The sequence below is a fragment of the Plasmodium falciparum genome (assembly GCF_000002765.6).
Source record: "Plasmodium falciparum 3D7 genome assembly, chromosome: 12".
In the NCBI taxonomy this organism is placed as follows: domain Eukaryota; phylum Apicomplexa; class Aconoidasida; order Haemosporida; family Plasmodiidae; genus Plasmodium; species Plasmodium falciparum.
Genome location: NC_037284.1, coordinates 1777501 through 1800021, shown reverse-complemented (window position 1 = coordinate 1800021; position 22521 = coordinate 1777501). Strand labels below are relative to the sequence as shown.

The 22521-nt window shown below is 18.8% G+C and overlaps 9 protein-coding genes across 9 annotated transcripts; 3 read left to right on the top strand and 6 right to left on the bottom strand.

Moving 5' to 3' along the window:
- Positions 1-233: 233 nt before the first annotated feature.
- On the bottom strand, positions 234-1379 carry PF3D7_1242500 (uncharacterized protein; the record flags this gene model as incomplete). Its single annotated transcript, XM_001350777.1, has 1 exon — positions 234-1379. The coding sequence occupies one exon, from the start codon at positions 1377-1379 to the stop codon at positions 234-236; it is 1146 nt and encodes a 381-aa protein (XP_001350813.1).
- Positions 1380-2161: 782 nt separating this feature from the next.
- Positions 2162-4177, bottom strand: PF3D7_1242400 (GAS8-like protein, putative; the record flags this gene model as incomplete). The annotated part of the gene is made up of 4 exons (XM_001350776.1): positions 2162-2648; positions 2793-3154; positions 3529-3867; positions 4013-4177. The coding sequence occupies 4 exons, from the start codon at positions 4175-4177 to the stop codon at positions 2162-2164; spliced, it is 1353 nt and encodes a 450-aa protein (XP_001350812.1).
- Positions 4178-5186: 1009 nt separating this feature from the next.
- Positions 5187-6490, top strand: PF3D7_1242300 (conserved Plasmodium membrane protein, unknown function; the record flags this gene model as incomplete). Its single annotated transcript, XM_001350775.1, has 7 exons — positions 5187-5341; positions 5451-5506; positions 5702-5727; positions 5832-5893; positions 6022-6115; positions 6224-6272; positions 6372-6490. 7 exons carry the CDS (start codon positions 5187-5189, stop codon positions 6488-6490), a joined length of 561 nt encoding a protein of 186 aa, XP_001350811.1.
- A 456-nt stretch (positions 6491-6946) lies between these two features.
- Positions 6947-8866, bottom strand: PF3D7_1242200 (queuine tRNA-ribosyltransferase, putative; the record flags this gene model as incomplete). Its single annotated transcript, XM_001350774.2, has 1 exon — positions 6947-8866. The coding sequence occupies one exon, from the start codon at positions 8864-8866 to the stop codon at positions 6947-6949; it is 1920 nt and encodes a 639-aa protein (XP_001350810.2).
- A 392-nt stretch (positions 8867-9258) lies between these two features.
- PF3D7_1242100 (conserved Plasmodium protein, unknown function) lies at positions 9259-9465 on the bottom strand (the record flags this gene model as incomplete). Its single annotated transcript, XM_001350773.1, has 1 exon — positions 9259-9465. The coding sequence occupies one exon, from the start codon at positions 9463-9465 to the stop codon at positions 9259-9261; it is 207 nt and encodes a 68-aa protein (XP_001350809.1).
- Positions 9466-11190: 1725 nt separating this feature from the next.
- Positions 11191-12786, top strand: PF3D7_1242000 (sulfhydryl oxidase, putative; the record flags this gene model as incomplete). Its single annotated transcript, XM_001350772.1, has 1 exon — positions 11191-12786. The coding sequence occupies one exon, from the start codon at positions 11191-11193 to the stop codon at positions 12784-12786; it is 1596 nt and encodes a 531-aa protein (XP_001350808.1).
- An 825-nt stretch (positions 12787-13611) lies between these two features.
- Positions 13612-15642, bottom strand: PF3D7_1241900 (tetratricopeptide repeat protein, putative; the record flags this gene model as incomplete). Its single annotated transcript, XM_001350771.1, has 1 exon — positions 13612-15642. The coding sequence occupies one exon, from the start codon at positions 15640-15642 to the stop codon at positions 13612-13614; it is 2031 nt and encodes a 676-aa protein (XP_001350807.1).
- A 1731-nt stretch (positions 15643-17373) lies between these two features.
- On the top strand, positions 17374-20010 carry PF3D7_1241800 (ATP-dependent RNA helicase DBP9, putative; the record flags this gene model as incomplete). The annotated part of the gene is made up of 1 exon (XM_001350770.2): positions 17374-20010. One exon carries the CDS (start codon positions 17374-17376, stop codon positions 20008-20010), a length of 2637 nt encoding a protein of 878 aa, XP_001350806.2.
- A 600-nt stretch (positions 20011-20610) lies between these two features.
- On the bottom strand, positions 20611-21868 carry PF3D7_1241700 (replication factor C subunit 4, putative; the record flags this gene model as incomplete). Its single annotated transcript, XM_001350769.1, has 2 exons — positions 20611-21456; positions 21704-21868. The coding sequence occupies 2 exons, from the start codon at positions 21866-21868 to the stop codon at positions 20611-20613; spliced, it is 1011 nt and encodes a 336-aa protein (XP_001350805.1).
- Between the last annotated feature and the right edge of the window lie 653 nt (positions 21869-22521).

The following is a 22521-nucleotide window of genomic DNA, read 5'->3' as shown; positions in this document are numbered from 1 at the left end:
AAAAAAAAATTTAATTTTTTAAGAAATATAATAAATTCTTAAATATATCCATATATACATATAATATTGTTATATTATTTATATTACAAAAAATATTAAGATAAAATATAAAAATATGAATACGTTTTATTTGTGTATATATTTGTATGTAGAAGGATATAATGTGATCGTATAAGTAATATATAAATATATACCAACATCTATATATATTATTTTATGTTTTATTTGTTCTTTTATGAGTATGGATTTGGATAAATCTTATTTAATAGTCCTTTATTATCTGGCCATACCTTTTTCTCATCAGCATGTTGTATAAAATGCTTTCTATATGTTTTATGTTTTTCCTTTTTGATTTTCTTTTTGGTTAATTTATCTATATAAGAATATCTTCTTCTTAAATATAATGGATCTATAAAACGATTTCGTATGGATAATGTTTTTTTTAAGCTTTCATTTTCATTTAATAAATTATAAAATTCATTTTTCGATTTTTCTATCTCTTCATTAGTTTTATTATCTTTTGGTATTGTCTTTTCTAAACCTACATTCAAATCATTGTCAAGATAATAAATGTTGTCATCATTGCTCATAATATTATTTATAAGAGAAGTGTTATTTTTATTTGTTTTTTCATTAATTTGATCCATACATATAATTTTTTTAAATTTTATCTTTTTCTTTGTTTTATTAAAAATTATATTTTCATAATTCGAAAAGTTTTCCTTTTGCATATAATTATTTTTTGTATTATCCTCATCTTGATTCTTTTCTTCATTTCCTATTTCTTTAATATTTTTATGTACTTCATCCCCTTCACTATTATATGATATATCATTATTTTCACTATCATTTATAGTTATTTTGTCTTTTCTGTCATTTTTTTTATTATAAAAAAACCAACTAAATCTTTCTTTCTCCAAATTTAATTCTTTTATATCAAACAATAAATTTGGCTTATATATATGACTTGGATAAATAGTTAAATATAACTCATAAAAATCTTTTAAACTCTGATTTTCTATAAATAACTCCTTGGGTATTTTACATAAGAACTTATCAATCATATCCTTATTTTCAATTATCATATTGATGCATTTTTGTAATTTTAGTAAACTCTCATTAGTCTCTTTTTTTTTAAAACGTACTGTTTGCATTCTTAAATATTCCTTTAAATTAAAATCCAAATGTAAATATTTCGATGGAAAATAATAATTCTGCATACTTTTTCCAACCAAAGGTTTTAGCCAGTTCTTCTCTCCTGGCATATTCTCAACATATCCAAAAATTTTTTTCTTACATGATTCAATTCCCTTCAAGTTTCGTAACTTAATATCACCTACATTTTTTATTTGACTAATTAATATCTTAGGTTTGCTCATTTACCAAAAACATAAAAATAAATAAATAAATATATATATATATATAATATTTATGTGTGATCACATTAAAAATCAAATATAATATATTCAAAGTATGTTTCAAATATATCACATAATTATTTCATTATTCCTATCTTCTTAAAATAATGAAAAAATAATTATGCATTTTATTCGGTTCTTTAGTTTTCAGTTATTCTGTGTGTATGTTCGTAATGCAAAGGAAAAAAAAAATAATACTAAATAAAAAACAAAAAAAAAAAAAAAAAAAAATAGAAAAAAAAAGGAATTAAAGAACAAAATTTTATATTAATTAGCTAGTTGAAATATTATCCCTTCAAATTTGTGAAAAAAAAAAAAAAAAAAAAAAAAAAAAAAATATATCAAAATAGCTAGTTTAAATTTCACTTATAAAGTATACACATTTGGCACATGATAAATATCATTTTATGTATTTTCATAAAGTTTTATAAAGTATTATATATAAAAGGAACATTTTATTTATATTTTCAAGATGACTGTTATATTTTATATCATATTGATTATGTGATATATATTTTCAATATTTTTATTTGATGATACTGAATAAATAATTCAACTAATATACAAAAAGTATACATTTCTTTTTAGTTATTCTTATTTTATATTATTCACATACAAAAATTTGTTCAAATTTTTTTATTCATTATATATTTTTAAAAAGGAGAAAATGTTATATCCATAAATATTATATTTTATTAATATATATATATATATATATATATATATATATGTATATTTTTTTTTTATGTTGTTTCCTTTTTTATATTTATGTCCTTCAATTTTTTTTCATAAATATTTACAGTGTCTTTAATTTTCTTCTTCATTTTCTTTTGAGTATACAACAAATTATCAAATTCTCTGTTATATGTATTTAAACAAAAGTTTATTCCCTTTCTTACATTTTGTACATCTTCATCTTTTATATTATTCTCCTTTATATAAGATTGAAATTCTTTATTGATATCATCCAAATTAATATCAATACTTTCTATCTTTTTTTTCAAAAGAATATTTTTTTTTTTAATATCTTCAAAATAATCGTCTACATTTAATTCATCTTCAGATATTCTCTTTAACTCTTTTTCCACTTGAGTAATTTTATCTCTTGAACTTTGTGAGAATTGTTTTAAATTTTTTATATGAACATCACTTTCATTATAAATTAGTTCTAAGTTTTTATATATGACGAAATCTTTGGAATAAAACTTTAGGTCCTTCTTCAAATTTTCTCTATTAAATAACAACATTAAATAGATGAAAAAATAAGGTAAATATATTATATACAAGTATGTAATATATATATATATATATATATATACACATATTTATTTATTTATATATTCATTTATTTATTTACATATTTGTATGTAATACCTCTTCAATTCTAAATTTTTTATATTTTCTACCATAGAATAATATTCATTATTATGTACACTTAAATCATTTTTTATTTCCTTATCGTTTATTTCAAGTTCATTTATTTTTTCTTTTAAACTTTTTATTTTCTTTATATTTTCTTTGAGTTGATCAATATAATATTTTTTATAATTCTCCAGAACTACCATATGTATTTCTTTAATACTCTTAACATGATCATTATACATATTTTGTATATAATTTATTTCATTCCTTTCCAAAATTTTATAATTCTCTATTATATCATCCATTTCTTCTTTTTTTTCTATATCATATGTTTCTAAATATTTTGTGAATAACTCTTCTACATTTTGCATCCTCTGAAGAATGCGGAATTATTAATATATGCATATATATATATATTTATTTATTTATTTATTATATGGACAGGTATTTAATAGTTAATTACATTTTGTACTATACTTCCAATATTTATAAAACTATTATATTAGGAATAATATTACATCCATAACAATTTAATTTTATTGTATTATATATATATATATATATATATATATATATACTTATTTATTTATTATTGTTATATTTATGAATGCAATGTGGAGAATGTAATAAAAATAATAATAGACATATTTACAAATACAAAAAAAAAAAATATATTTAGATTTACATATATAAGCATATTAACACATTTAATTATATAAAGCCTTTTGTTTTCCTTTTTTTTAATTACCACATCGAAAGAAATATTTAATTCATTAATTTCTTCAAAATTTTTGTTTTTTTCATAATCTAAACTAAGACGTTGTTGTTCTATATGATTTAATATATTATTCATCGTTTCTTCATGTCTCTCATCAATTAAATTTTTAAGATTATCTTTCTCTTTTTCTAACTTTTTCAACTCTTCCTCATTTTGAAAATTATAAAAAATAGATTTACTTTTGATAGTTTTATCTTCTTCTTGTATCTTTTCATCAAACTTTTCACAATCTTCATTAATTACATTTACTTTATTTTTCAATTCTTTGTATTCATTTTTAAATATTTCAAACTCTTTGTTTTTTTCACTCTTAAAAAAGGAAAATAAAGAAAAAAAAAAAAAAAAATATTATGATCAGAAATATTTATAAGATATATTCTTTCTGGTCACACTTTTATTTTTTTATTTTTTTATTTTTGTATGAGTGTGTGTGTATATTATATATTATACGAACTAGCTTTTTTTCTAAAAGATGTTTCTTTTGATTTATTCTAATAAGTTCTTCTTTTTGTGTTTTGATAATATTTTCTAATTCTCCATTTGTTAATTTCTTCAATTTATTGTTGCTTTTTTTATCTTTAGCTTCTTTCTTTTTACCCTTAAGTTTCTTTTTATTCATTAAGAATTAATTTTATAGAAAAAAAAAAAAAAAAAAAAAAAATATATAAAAAAACTGATGTAAATTGGAGTTCAAATTAAAATAATATTTCTAAGTCTTTATATTGTAAAAATACACAAGAAGAAAAAAACAGAGAAAGAAAATATATTTAATTATATATATTCTTATGTTTGTTATATCTATGTATTTTTAATTTTTTAAAATGGAAAGGAAACAGATATATTGTGTGTGTCTATGAAAAAAATATATACTTTTATATATTTTAATATGATTTAATTTTTTTTTTTTTTTTTTTTTTTTTGTAGTATTATTATTTTATACATTATACGCTCTGTATGATTTTGCAAGTTTTTTTTTTCTTAGAATAAGAAGTGTGTAATATATGTATATATATATATATATAATATTTCCATAAAATAAAAATAAACAAAAAAAAAAAAAAAAAAAAAAAAATTTTTTTAAGATATTGTATTTAAAATGATTATAAATAATATATATTATAAATTCTATTTTTTTTTTTGAAATTCGGAAATTTTCTAAATATTCCTAAAAAGAATAGGGCATAAATATATTTGTTGCAATCTTTACTATACATATATAATAATACATATTATATTTATTTGTATATATAAATATATATTTTTTGTTTTTTTCTAAGAAAAATCTTATAGAGTAATAATAAATCGAATGAAAAAAAACAATACAAAAATAAATATGAAATAAAATAAGAAATCAAAAATATTCTTTTTTACATTTGATATATATATATATATATATATAATATTTATAATGATATGTATCATTTGAATATTTCTTTTTTTTTTTTTTTTTTTTTTTTGTTTTTTTATGTAGATTTATCTTTGGTTTAAATTAAATCACATTTTAACGTAACATTTAAATTATACATTTATATATTCAAATCCTTAAAACATAAGAATATATCATAATACATATAAATATAAATATAAATATACATATACATATATAGATATATAAATATCATAGTAAAATGGATAATATTCGTGATAAACTTGAACGTTACGAACCTGATGAAGAAACAAAAATTTTGTGTACAAAATATATATATTTTTTACTATTTTATAATTCCTATATTTTTATATTATTTATATATACCTTTTTTACAACTCCAATATCGTCATATGGGTATGTATAAAATATTATAAACCTAGACTTATTGAAATATTTGTACATATTTCATTCTTTTTAATCCTGTAATTTTTTTTTTTTTTTTTTATTATAAAATTTTATATAGATGGTTATTTTTTATGAATCTGTATTTTTGCATATTTCCTGTGTTTGCATTTATGGGTAAGGATGAAAAAAAAAAAAAAAAAACATATAATGAAAAAGTTATACAATATATAATTATTTAAGAAAACTAATATGTGTAACGCATACATGTGTGTATCTTGATGTGCTTATTTGGATATTATATATGAATTTGTATATATTATATATATATATATATATATATATATTTTTTTTTTTTTTTTGTGTGTATAGGTAATTCTTATATACCTTCACTTTTGGTAATTGGATAAAGAAAGATTAATAAAAGGAATAATGAAATATAAGAAATGTATATGTATACATATAATATAATAATCATTTTACACTTTTTGTTTTCTAATAGAGGTTTTATAATTGGATGTTATTTGTTTCGAGTATAATTTCGATATTTATAGTTTTGGAAGCGTAATATATTTTTAATTTAAAAAAAAAAAACTAAATATTTATACATTCTATGGTTCATATATATTTTTTTAGAATATATTAATACGTATATTATATTACTCTTTTTTTTTTTTTTTTTTTTTTTGTAGAATATTTACTTTTAAAAAAATTGATTTATATTTAATGATATGCTATGCCACTTTAACTTGTTCCAATACATTTTTATGTTGGCATGTAACTCAAGTAAGAGAAGGAAAATAAGTAAATAAACATATATTGATTATATAAATAAAGAATTTATTATATTATTAATCCTAAATTTTTTTTTTTTTTTTTTACTTTTTCGTGCAGAGCATATTTGGTGGTGTGAAAGCACCTAATTCTGTCCTAGACACACTAAGTAATAATTTGTAATTACAAATATTCTTATATATATTATTAAATATGTATAAATGATTACATTTCGTATATTTTATTTAATATTATTCCATTATTTTAGGACCACATACGGTTAATCAAAATGAGTATTCTAATAAATATAAGAAAAAGGATGATGGACAAAAAAAATTTATTGGTAAGGGAAGATCTATAAAGGATTCTAATTATATCGAAGTATAGAGAAAAAAGAAAAAAAAATAGAACAAAAAAAATAGAAATGGAAATGGGAATAGAAATATATTGTATTATAATTTATACATATTATTATTATTTTATCATTTTAATATTTTAATATATTTTTTTTTTTTAATTCGTTAATTTGTGAATTATATTTTTTTTATCATAATTATGAAATCGTTTTCTCCTCTTGTGATAATGATGTTTTAATATTTTTAATTTATTTTTTTTTAATGTTTTTTCATAATAATTTACCAAAAAAAAAATAAAATAAAATAAAATAAAATAAAAATAAAATAAAATAAAATATTTATTTGAAATATATATATGATAAACTTAAAAAAAAAAAAAAAAAAAAATTAATATAATAAAATAAAATAATTACAAATATGTAATATATAATAATTGTGTACCATTTTAACATATATTTTTTTTTTTTTTTTGTAGTGTATATATACTTCACTTTTTTATATACTTTTGTTCTATTTGATTAATATTACCTTCTTTAATAGAATTTCTTATATCTTGCATTAGGTGGTTCATATAATAAACATTATGTATGGTTAATAATGTTCCCAATAAATTATCATTAATTTTATAGAGATGATGTAGGTATGCCCTTGAATAATGTTGACATGTATAGCATGCACAATCTTCTTCTAAAGGTTGATTATCAGATTGAAAGATACTTAGTTTAATTTTTATATATTCATTTTGAAGCTTTCTTTTTAATTTTTTTTCTATAGTTTCAATAGTTTTTATTTTTGATAAGAAATATCCATGTCTTGCTAATCTTGATGGAATAACACAATCGAAAGTATCTATTCCTTGTTTTACACCATAAATAATATCTTTAATTTGACCTATACCTAATAAATGAATTGGTTTTTCTTTGTAAGTATTTTTTTCTTTTTTTTTTTTAATATCATGTATAATATCCATAGTTTGTTTTATAACTGCATACATCATATCTTTATCTTTTCCTAAACATCCACCTATACATAGCCCAAAAAAAGGTAAGTTATATACAAAGTCACAACTTTTTAGTCTTAGGTCTGGGTATATACCACCTTGTATTATTCCATAAATAGCTTGATTATTTTTGTCTCTTTTGATCCATTTATCGTTTGTTTTATATTTTTTATTATATATATCATTTAAATATTCATGATAATTTTTCATATTTTGTGATTTATAAAATTCGGCTAAACATCTTACATACCATCTATGAGATCTATGCATAGATTTTTCAGTATAAATTTTATCAACATGATAAGGTGTACATTCATCTAAAACCAAGATAAAATCACTACCTAATAAATATTGTGATTGTATAGAAGATTCAGGTGATAATAAATCTATGGAACCATCATAATATGATTTATATTCTGCTCCCTTTTCATTAAGTTTTAAGATAATTTGTTTGTTTAAATTATTTGTATCTGTTACACTTTTTTCACTATTATTATTATTATTATTATTATTATTATTACTATTATTATTATTAGATAAGCATTTTCCCTTTTTATTATACATATTATTTTCACAATTATTATTTATAAAATTATTATTCACTTGATCTTCTTCATTATTTAAATTATCTTTTTTTTTATTCTTTATAGACATTTTTGTTATTTGAGGGGTACCTGCACATTTTCTTTTTATTTCATTTGAAACAGATCCAAAGGACATGCTAAAAATTTGATAACCACCTGAATCCGTCAGAATAGGAGAATTCCAATTCATAAATTTATGTAACCCACCTAACTGAAAAATAATATGAGGCTTGGGTTGAATAAGTAAATGAAATGTATTCGATAATATAACTTGTGTATTACATTTTTTAATAAAATCTATTGGTGTTGATTTCATACACCCTTTTGTTGCACAGAAAAGAAAATTGGGTGTTTCTATATCACCCCTTGGAGTTTTTATTATACCTATTCTACTTTTATCTTGTTCATTATTATTTTCTTTTAATACGCTAAAATCAAATCCTGGATAATTAAAATGGTTATATATTTTATTGGAAAATAAAAGTTTTTTTTTTTTAACATAAGTAATAATACTTTTATTGTGATTAACAACATGGGTTACTTTAAGGTTTGTTATAAATGCATCAAGGTTTTTATATTTTGTGCGTTTATTATATTTTCGTTTTAAATTTATTAATTCGATATTGTGATCATTAAATAAAATTACCTTTCTATTTTTCACCTGTCTTTTTAAAAGATCATTTTTGTGTCTCCTATTGGGTAACATGCAATTTTTGTTTTTTAGTTTTTTTTCATTGTAGACAACATTTTTCGAGATAACGAGAACGATAAGGATGTTTAAAATTATGTACACGAAAAATATTTGGAGTTTTAATTTTATCATATAATTTTTTTTCTTCTATATTGTATAAATATAAATGTAAGCTATACATATAAATAGATAAATAAATAAATAAATAAATATATATATATATATATATATATATATATATATATATATATATATATATATATGTAGTATATTACTTAATGGAACTATAGTATGTTCCAGTTTTATTTTATATTTTTTTTTTTTTTTTTTCTCTTATTTGTATGAACATGAACATGTCCGTGTTACATTCCACATAAAAATTAAAACCTCGAATTATAATATATATACATATAAATCACACCTTGTGAGTTTAAAACAATTTATAAAAATATATCATATTTTGTAGGTACAAATATAATGATGAGTAAATATTTCCCTCATACTTCACTTTATATATATATATATTATTTCATTTGTGTACTTTTATTTTTTAATACTTCTAAAGCTTCCTCTTTGGAACTTATAAAAAACATATTTCCTCTTTTCAAATATACAGCTCGATTATTTTTCAAACAATTTAATTCATGTATACTTACATCATTTATATTTTTATAATTAAGTTTGTCACTTATATCATTTTTCTTTTCACTATAAGGGTTTTTATTTATCATTATTTTTGTGTAATATTTTTAATATTATATATAAATATATATATATAAAATAAAATAACTTCTATATACAAATATATTTCTAATTATATTTACAAATATATAAAAATTAAATATTATATATTTCTCTTTTATATAAAATTATATTATTATTATATTATTTATTTAAAATTCAAATTATTGGAGAGGAATCAAATACTTTTTAAATAGAGAACAAAAAAAAAAAAAAAAAAAAAAAAAAAATTATATGTATATTATAATAACAATGATATTTTCTGTAAATAGTTAGGTACATATATATAAATATATATATATATATATTTTTTTTTTATATATATAATAAAATATGTCTTGTTTATTTTATATAAATTTATTTATTTATTATTTATTTTTTTTAATATATAAAAATTATGTTTTATATAAAATTTTAATCACATTATTTTATTCTATTTTGTTATTTTTTAGTTTTTTATTACACTTTTTTTTAATGATATTATTATATATTTGGCTCATATGATTTATCTCCTATCCTTGAATATAATATATTAATTATATATAAATAAATATATTTTTTTTTTTTTTGAGTTCTTAAAAAAAATGTTTATGTAATATAATAATATATGTTAAATAGATTATGAAAAATGTATTTAGCATATTTTTTTAAGTTCATACATATAAATATATATATATAATTGGATATGTATTTTATTATATAAATATGAGAAAATTCTGAACCTTTAAAATGAACATATATTAGTAATTTTATAATAATCGATATATAATATTAATATATATATATAAGATTATTTTTTTATTATTGATTTTATTTTATTATTATTTTTTTTTTTTTTTTGTTTCCTTGTTTCTCGTCTTTCATTAACATATTATTATATATATATATAATATATATGATGAAATAAATATATGCCTTCTTTGTCTTTTAAATAGTAGTAATATATATATATATATATATATATATGTATCTTTGTGGAATATTTTATAAAAGAATGAAATAAATTACCTTATGATTATGAATATTTTTTTCATTATACTTAAAAGGGAATGAGAAAAAAAAAAAAAAAATTATATATAATCAATACAAGCACACCAAAAATTACGTAAATGCATTCAAAATAACATAACTATTTATATAAAATGAGCTTTGTATGAAAGCATGCGATGAATGGATAAAAATAATATATATATATATATATATATATATATATATATATATATATAATTTTTATTTATATATGTTTGAAAATGTAGATATCCAATTTACATGCTCAGAATATTTATTTAAAATTAAATGGGAAGATGAAAAAAAATATATAATAAATATATTTATTTATATATGTTTTGTATACACATTTTTTTTTTTTTTTTTTTTTTTTGAAATTATAATTTTGTACAATATATATGTTCATATATTTTTAGTAATTTTAAAAATTAACAATTGTCTGCTTTATTTTATATTAATACATTTGTGTAGCATATAATTAATAAAAAAAAAAAAAAGATATATATATATATATATATATATATATATGTAATAAAATAAATAAGAAAAAAAAAAAAAAAAAAAAATGGTTGTTAGGCATGGAAAAAGAAGAGAACATAAAAAATAAATAAATATATATATATATATATATATATATATATATATACATATATTTTTATTTATTTATATTATTGTTCGTGTGATTATCTCATGATAAATATGAAACGATGAAAGTGACGTATGCTGTGAGACTACTGTTACCAGTTTACTTTTTATTTTTTTGGATACATCTAAATATTGTAAGAAGCGATAATGTATGTAAAGGTGCTGATGTTATAGTAAATGAATTTTGGAGTAAGTTAAATAATATAAGACATGGAGATGTAATATTAATAAATATAAAGAATTATTATTGCCCAGCTTGTAATCGATATATGAATATATGGAATGATGTTGAAAAGAAAATCTTAACATATGAGAAGAATGTATCATTATTTGTATTTGATTGTTCATGTTATTTACTTGTTCCATATTGTCGTTATTTTGATGTGTTATATTTTCCTACCTTTAGATTATTATTTCCAGTATATGACAAAATTAATGATAAGGAATATAAATATATTAACCCTTCAAGTATGATAGAAGGGGAAAAATATAATGGGGACTTATTATTAGCTTATAGAGAAGTTGAAAGAATTGATAATATATATGATTTTAAAATATTAATAGAAAAATATTTATGTAAAAATGTAAACTTTAATTATAATGACTTAAGGATATGTATGAATAGTTCCTATATACTTCCAGAAAAGAAAAATAAAAAGAAGAATGAAATATATCATTTTCTTTTTGGTTATAAGAATGATAAAAATAAAGAGGAAATTAAAGATTCTGTAAATGTTATGAATGATGATTTTATTGAGAATAATTATGACTATGAAGAAAATAAAGAAAATGTAGAGAGATGGAGCAATCATATTAATTTTAATAAAGATAATATAAAACATGATATTATTATTGGTATATTATTTACATTAAAAAAACATATATCATTAGGAAGAGATATACAAAAAGAATATATAGAACCATTCCTTGTCATGTTAAGTATAGTTTCTAATATATATAATGATTTAGAAGAAGGTTTATATGATATTATAAATAAATTAAATTCATTTACCTATCCTATAAAATATGATGAATGGATAAAATATACTGAAAATATTAATTATATTAATGAATATAAATTAGATTATAATAATAATAATAATAATGATACCAATTTAATATCCTTTAAATTATGTGAACAAAATTCTGTATTATGTTCATATTGGTTATTATATCATAAAATATCTGTTTATTGTTTACAACATGATAAACATAATTATCTATATTATATTGAAGCAATTACAAATTATACTAAGAATTATTTAAATTGTCAGAATTGTATAGATCATTTTTTAAATGCACAAAAATTTTGTTATTATGGTTATTGTAATATACATTCAGCAGAATCTTTTATTATCTTTCTCTGGAGAATACATAATGCTGTAACCTTGAGATCGATGTATGATTTGCTAATGATAGATAACAACACATCAACACCTTCTAATAATTTTAATAAAAAACAATTCCTCAACCAAGATATTGTTTTTCCAACCTTGAAACAATGCAAAAATTGTAGAAATGCTCTTGGATTTACAAAAATTACAAATCATACTTTGAGTACATTTAAAAATGGATCCATTACGGATCAAAGCTTTGATGCTATAGATTCCTTCAGTGTCAAAAATGTGTTACACTATTTAATACACATATATTCATAAGAAAATAAAATATAAATAAATAAATAAATAAATAAATAAATAAATATATATATATATATATATATATATATATTTATATATATTTATAATTACTCTTTAATTATATGGAATTATTTTATCATTCTTATTTTTTTAAATTTTATGCAAAATATATAATGTTTATCCATATATTTCTTTAATTTTTTTGTCTACATGGAATTACTATATATATATATATATATATAATATTTCCATATTGTATACGTGGGATAATAATGCTACCCATTTATACATATTAAATATCAAAAATATAAATGTAAATATATTTACAATAAAGATGATCTACGTAAATGTGTTTATACTTATATATATTTTTTTTTTTATTTAACTTTATTACATTTTTTTTGTTTATTTTAATAAAACCACGTGGTTATCAAATAATATAATGTTTTTTTTTTTTTTTTTTTTTTTTTTTCCTTTAAATATTTATTTTTTTTAATATGTTATTCTTCCTTTATTATGGAAAATTATATACCCATATTCGAAAACTATTTTAAAGAAATATATATATATATATATATATATATTTATTTATTTATTTATTGGCTAATACTAAAAAGTCAAATTAAAATAATTTTTTTTTTGTTTTCTTTTTTTTTTTTTTTTTTTTTATTTTGAAGTTTCCATGCGTCTTATTAAAAATAACAAAAACAAGAAAAAAAATGTAATTAAAAAAAAATGAAGATATTATAAAATGAAATGATTTAAATATATATTTATTACATGGAAATTATTTCATTGTAGGTATATGAATATTTTTTTTTTTTTTTTTTTTAATGATGATTATTATTTATTTTGCTTGAACTGTATATTAAAGGATCCATCGTTGTTTGGATTTTTTTGTACTTCAAAATTATCTAGGGATAATCCTACTTTTCCTAATAATAAGTTTCCAAAATCTTTTAATTTTCCTACCATTTCTTCTTTTTCTTTATTTAACTGTTGTTCAGCTAATTCTTTAAGTTTTCTTTGTTTGACTTGATAATTTTTTAATAAATTCGGATCGATTGTTAATGCTTTATTTAAATCATTTGAAGCGTCATTATATTTTTGTAACTGTTCATAGGCGTTACTTCTTCTTATATAAGACTTTGCAAAGTTATCATTTAGATGTATAGATTTATTACAATCTTCGATAACAGTATTCCATTTTTTTAAAAAAATATTACATGCAGCTCTATTGGAATATAATATACTTTTTATATTTTTGTCTTTACATTTTTTTAATGCTTTATTATAATAATAAATAGCATTTAAATAATCATTATTTTTGAAATAATTATTACCTATATCTTTTATTTCTTCAACACTTTTATTTAAGATATCATCTTGAATATGTTTTTGATTATCTCCCTCAACAAACTTATCACTGTTATTATTATTATTATCATTATTATAATATGTATCGTTGTATTTATCTTCATCACTATTTTCTTCTTCTTCTTCTTCTTCTTCGTCCTCACCATCATCATCATCATCATATTCATCTAATTCATCCTCATCCATAGAAGAAGACATTTTTTCTACTTCACTATTATCCGAATTATATAAGGAATCATTATTATATGAACTATACTCATCTGAAATATCATTTTCTTTGGATGAGCTTATATTCGAATTTTCATCTGTATCGTAATTAATATAATTGTCACTATAATAATTTCTGTTACTCGGGTATTTCGTTTTATTTGTGGAATCAATATCTTTTTTATTTTTTTCTACTTCATTACTTGTATGTTCTTCAACAGGATATTCGTTTTGTGTTTTATTTACGCATTCACTTAAATGATTATTTTTTTCCTCATAATTTACATTATCTTTATTATAAAAATCGTCTTTATATTTAACATCTTCTCCCTTTATATCATTCACCACATTATCTTTATTATCAAGATCGTCTTTATATTTAACATCTTCTCTTTTTATATCATTCATCATATTATCTTTATTATCAAGATCGTCTTTATATTTAACATCTTCTCTTTTTATATCATTCATCACATTCTCTTTATTATCAAGATCGTCTTTATATTTAACATCTTCTCCCTTTATATCATTCACCACATTATCTTTATTATCAAGATCGTCTTTATATTTAACATCTTCTCTTTTTATATCATTCATCATATTATCTTTATTATCAAGATCGTCTTTATATTTAACATCTTCTCCTTTTATATCAAAAATACTCTCTATCGTACTATCATTCATTTTGTTGTTAATTTTTTTATCTGAATTTTCGTTATCCGTTTCTGATTTATTTTCATTCGAATTATTTTCAAGGAGACTATTCTCTGTTTTTATTTTACACACTGAATTATATTTATTATTGTAACAAATAAAATTATTATTATCATTTTGATTATCCTTTGATATTTGAAGATGATCATTTTTAAGTTCTCCTTCGAAATTATTTACTGATTTATTTTCTTGCATTGTTTTATAATGATTATTTATATGATCATCATTTATTACATTTTTCATTGTATTATTCATATCACTACTACTCATTGTGTCCGCAACATTTATATTTTCTTTTATTTCTTTATTATCTCTTTTTTTTAATAAAATATTTTTATTTTCCTTATTTATTAGATAACACTTTTCGTCATCACAATATATTTCTCCTTCCTTGTTATTAAAAAAAATGTTGGAATGTTCCTTTTTTTCCTTTTTTTTTTTTTCTTCGTTTTCTTCTTGATTTTTTTTCTTTTTCTTTTCTTTATTTATTATTAGTGTTTTGTAAACCCATATACCTAAAAGGGTTAATAAAAAAATTGATAAAGATGTTATATGCAACAAGTTTATAATTTCCATATTATATATATGTATATATGTATATATATAATATAGTATAATGAACACTTGACCAAAAATTACAAAAAAAAAAAAAAAAAAATTAAATAAAATAAAATAAATAAATAAATAAATAAATAAATAAATATAAAATTTAAAATAAACAAATCAAAGTATTATAAAAAAAAAATATATACATATATATAATATACAAATTATAGTGAAAGAATAAAATATATTTATTTTATTCAGTATGCGGTAATTATAAAAATATGAAATATTTTCCTTCAAACATATAAAAAAGTTTACAAATATTAAACTGCATATTTTAAAATAACCTTATATATATATATATATTATATATATGATATGTGCTGGAAAATTAATACAGTTCCCCAAATAATACAAAAAAAAAAAAAAAGAAAAAAAAAAAAAATAATAGGTTATATATAGTATTATATATATATATATATATTATATTATATTTTTTATATACAAAAATATTACATATATATATTTTATTATGGGAACATATGCTTCCTTCTTCCTATGATTACATTATATATATTATTATATATATGTAATATATTTATTTATATGAACTATATGGATATCTATTTATTTTTTTCCCTTACCTTATTTGAATATAAATAAATGTCTTTAAAATTTAATTGTAATCCTTTATTTTTTTTTTTTTTTCTTTTAATAAAAGTTGTGATCAGAATATTTCATTATATATATAAAACAAACAAACAAAAATTAATAAATATTATATACGTATATTAAATATATATATATATATATATTAATATATATATTTTTTATTAATTGTATAATTAATTTCTATTTATAATCATTCAAATAATAAAATCTTATATATTATATTATATTATATTGTAGAAAAAATTATTGTAATTAAAAATATAATACTTTGTTATACTGTATGCATATAAATATTGAAAAGTTTATAAATTTTTTATTAGGGTATAAATATATTAATATAATATATAATAATACTTTTATTATTTATTTTAAAAATTACATATATTCATTATATATTTTATATATAATAAAAAATAACATAAAAAAAAATAATATACTCATATAATATTTATTATATTTATATATATTTTTTTTTTCGAACAGTTTTTATATTAATTTACCATTTATAAGTTCACCTAATTAAAAAGATTTTAAATAAATATATAATAATGTAATATATGTATATATATATAATATATATTTGTATATATTTGTATAAGTTTTTTTATTTATCTTATCTTTTATTTTATTTTTTCTACAAATAAATAAAAGGAAAAAAAAAAAAAAAAAAACATCATATATATAATATATATATATATACATATAATTAAAGATGAATATAATTATTTAACCATGTTTTTGTAAATCTTCCTATATATATAATATCTTATATATTTATGTCATTTAAATTATTTTGAAAACATATAAACTTGAATTATAATCATTAATATAAAATAACAGAATGATGAAATTTGAGTAATTTCTTAATATTAGTATTATAGAGAAATAATTATAAATATAATAATATTTATTATATAATCTTATAATATACATAAATGTAACGTTTTTATAAATACAAATTTATAATATAATATATTATGACCATATAAGTTTGTATATCTATAATTAAATTCTTTGTAGAGAAGTCATATAAAAATATATAATCAAAAAATTTTAATTGTCAACAAGAAATAACTAATGACAGTAACCATGAATGATGCACAAATAAAGGATATGATGAATGATGAAGAAGAAAAAGAAGAAATAGAAATTAAGGAAAACATAAATGATAAGATAAATGAAATTGATGATAATGATGATAATGATGATGGTGATGATGATGGTGATGATGATGATGAAGATGAAGATGAAGATAGTGATGATAATGATGATGAAGATAATGATGAAGATGAAGATAATGATGATAATGATGATAATGACGATAGTGATAATAATGATGATGACCACAACGATGTTAAAAAATCTAGTAAGAATAAAAAAAAGAATAACGAGGAAATGTTCGACAGAAGTAACCATTTTGATAATTTTGATAACATTATGTTAGATGTGAGATTAAGAAAAGCTTTATTATATTTATTCAAATATCAACATCCTACTATAATACAAAAGATGTCTATATGTAAAATATTAAATGGTCATGATGTTATAATAAGCTCTAAAACTGGTTCGGGAAAAACAATGGCATATTTAATACCCGTTGTACATAATTTGATAAAATTTAATTTGAACGAAAAAGATCATTTGAAGTTTTTTTATAAATGTATTATAATATGTCCTACAGAAGAATTATGTTTACAAATATATGACGTTACAAAAAAGTTATGTACCTATTTAAAAGATATAATAACTGTTAATCATAATGTGAACAATACTTTTTATGAACATCCAACCATATTAATTAGTACTCCAAAAGATTTATGTACACATATTATAGAAAAAAAGAAAAAAAATAATCTAGATATTTTAATGAATTTAAAAATATTAATTCTAGATGAAGCAGACGTTTTACATACTCAAGAATTTCAATCATATTTGAAGACACTAACAAGTTATTTACCAAAAAAATTTAACAAGAAATATCAAATTGTTATGGCATCAGCTACTTTAAAAAGGAATATTTTAGAGAAAACCAAATTATTTTTACATAATCCTATATACGTTAGCCATGAACAAAAAAATGAGTCATCCTTTGAAAAAAAAAAAAATAAAACTAATAACACAAATAGTGTTATTATGAAAAGGGAAGAAGCCGGAAAAAATAATATTCATGATGAAGGAAATGAAGGGAAAACAAAATATCAAAAGTTTACCGGAAAGGCATTTTATTATGTATATAAAGAAGAATTAATTAAATATATCTATTTATATAATTTAATAAAAATTAAAATTATACCTTATAAATCTATTATATTTACTACAACCATACATGATGCATATAAAATTAAAATTTTTTTAACTTACCTAAATGTTTCTTCTTCTATACTTAACCCGAACCATCCCATATTAATTCGACAGAATATAATTTCGGCTTTTAACAATTCGAAATTTCATTTTTTGATTTGCCCTCAATATGAAAAGAATAATATGAAGCATGTGAAGGGTGTACTAGGGTCAAATAAAATGGATAATGTTGATGGTGGTGATGATAATGATGATGATGAAGATGATGGTGATTATAATGATGATGATGATAATGATGATGATGATAATGATGATGATAATGATGATGATAATGATAATGATGATGATGAAGATAATGATGAAGATGAAGATAATGATGATGATGATGGCGATGATAATGATGATGATAATGATGATAATAATGATGATGATAATGATAATGATGATCAAACGCTGAACGAACCACTTAGCGATAATAATTCCTGCAGGACATATAATTCAGATGATGAAAATGAGAAAACAGATGACACCACAAAATTGAATGAAGAGAAAGATTTCTTATATAGTAGAGGATTAGATTTTTATGATGTTAAATGTGTTGTTAATTTTGATATGCCATCAGACTCAGAGACATTTATACATAGAATTGGAAGAACATGTAGATTAAATAACAAAGGGAAATGTATATCATTTGTGAATGAATTAAATTATGGGGAGAAGGAATTTCTACAAAAATTAATTGAAGATAAAAATATTTGTACCATGATTAAGAAAAATATACAATATAATATTGTTGAAAAATATCGATATAGAGTTGAATCCACATTAAATAAATGTACAAATAAAAAAATTAAATTGTTCATACAAAAAGAAATTTTATATCAATCCTTAAAATCAAAAGAATTAAAAGACTTTTTCAATACAAATATAAATGAAAAACGAAAAATTAATAAAATTATCAAACATTTTAATAAAGCTGTCATACCACAAAAATTGATTAAAGATAGAAATCAAAGTATTTTCTTAAATAAATCAAAGGTTAAGAATAAAATCATACAAAAAAATAATACTAATAATAAAAATAAAAATAATAATAATAATATAAAACCTTTTGCACTCAAAAACAATAACGGTTTAGTCATTACGGAACAGGGTTATGAAAGTCAGCTTACCAAAGAACCTGAACGAGAAGTTGCAGATCCTTCCAAATTACCGCCTCTATGTGGTCAAAGGTTGAGGAATTATATGTATTTAAAGTATATTAAAGGAAAAAAAAATAAAAACGGTAGCAATATGAATAAAAGTTATAACAGCAACAACAAGAAGAGGAAAAATAACAATAAATATAACAATAGATATAATAAATATAATAAAAAAGGAATAAATAAAAATCATAACAAGAGAAACACCAACTTTAATAGGTGAATATTTTATTTTATTATTTTTTTTTTTTTTTGTTAGAATTCAAAAAAAAATTATATTTCTATTATCCCTTTTTTGTATGTTGCAATAAAGGTTTTAGAAAGTTTCTAATAATTATAAATTATATATATATATATATATATATGTGCATAATCATATATTTATTCTTTATTTTTAAATGTTTATATTTAAAATATATATATATATATATATATATATATATCAAGTTAATTAAAAAATATATAATAATAATATTAAAATTAGCTTTCATTTATTTAAAGACACATATTTTGAAATTTTTTTATTAAAAAAAAAATATATATATAAATAAAAAAAAATATACGTATATATATATATATATATATATGTATAATAAAAGAAGTCGACATACATATATGTATATGTATTGTCATATGTATATTGTAGTAAAAGGAATCATAAATATAATAATAATTTATAAAAAAAAAAAAGAAAAAAATACATTATTATGTTTTGACATGGGTCATTATTGGTTATATATATTTTATTTTATTTTCCAAAAGGATAAATATTTTTAATTACACCTACATATATATATATATATATATATAATGTTCCTAAATTTCACGCTTTTGATCTCAATATTTTTGCGGCCATACACCAATCAGCTAGCAATTTATCTAGTTGTATTACAGATGTTAAACCTGTTGCCATGGTATTACATGCCATGGCACCTATTTTTAAAAATTCAATTTGTATAACTTCTGAACCAATATTAAATCTCCTTAAGACATTAGATGATGTTAATGATATATCATAAGGTGTATGTCCTTCTTTTATCATACTATATGCAATATCATGTGCTTTTTTCCATTCACTATTAACACAATGTTTAAGTAAATTCTCAATTCTTTCAGGAGAAGGGATATCACATATATGTAATACATTTTCCTTATTTATAACTTCTAAACCTGCATATGTTGATTGTAAACAATTTACAGCTTTTCTTAAATCACCATCAGCAATAAATGTTAAAGCATCTAATCCATCATCTGTATATTTTATATTTTCTAAATCACATATTTTTAATATTCTTTTTAAAACTTGATCATCACTTAATTTAAAATATCTAATAATTGCACATCTACTTTGAAGTGCATCAATAATTTTTTCCGATTGATTACAAGCTAAAGCAAATCGAGTTGTATCTGAATATAATTCCATTATTCTTCTTAAAGATTGTTGAGCTGCTGTTGTCATAGAATCTACTTCATCTAATATAATAATTTTATGTTTTCCTGGTGGTAAACTTATTATTTCTTTTGCAAAACTTTTTATTCTATCTCTTATCACATTAATTCCTCTATCATCTGATGCGTTTAATTCCAGAACAGCTTTTTTTGCTTGATTTCCGAGCATTTCGCTTGCCAGACATAATATGCTTGTCGTTTTACCCGTACCAGGAGCACCCTATAATAATAAAAAAAATAAAATAAAAAAAAAGGAAGAACATATATATTTTGTATGTACACATAATCATATATACATATTTATATTTTTATCATCCATGAACCATTTTTTTGTTAAAACATTTAATATATTTTTTACACGTTCACAAAAAAAAATAAATATGTAAATATATATATATATATATATATATATCCCTTTTATAAAATATATTATCAAAGAAATTTTTTTTTTTTTTTTTTTTTTTTACAGCTAAAAGTAAATTAGGCATATTTCCTGAAGTAATAATACTCTTCAATGTATTTATTACAAAAGGATTTCCTACTACTTCATCTAAAAATTCTGGTCGGTACTTTTCTATCCATATATCGATATTTCTCTTGAGTAATCTATTTTTGAATGAATCTTCCTCCATCTTTTTACAATCTAATCTTATTCATATATTTCATAAAAATATATAATGATTCTTGAAAACGATAATATTATATATATATATATATATATATATATATATATGTATGTATGTACTTTTTCTTTTTTTTTTTTCTTCTTTTTTTTTTAAAGCGGTTAGGTATAAAAAAAAAATTTCATCAACTTATAATATTATCACGAAAATATAATATATATATATATTTTTTTTTAAATATCAGATGATATATATTAGCGTACATGTATATATACCATTCTTAAATATAAACTTAAATATTTTTTGCGTATAACACAAAAATTACACAAATGAAATGAAAATTTATTAATGTTATATTATATATATATATATATATATATTCTTTATTTTTCTCATAATAATGTATATACATTTTATATAATAATATATTATATTACATACATCATTTGTGTAATTAAAATTTTATTCTTATTTATTTTATTTTTATTTTTATTTATTTTTTTTTTTTTTCTCTCTCTCCCTTTAATATTATAATGTCTACATTCCTATGATTCTTTTCAATTAAAATAAATTGAATGTTTTATTATTTTCTTTTTATTTATAATATATTAAAAGAAGTACATTTCTGATTTAATAGTATTAAGTTTAAATATATATTCACC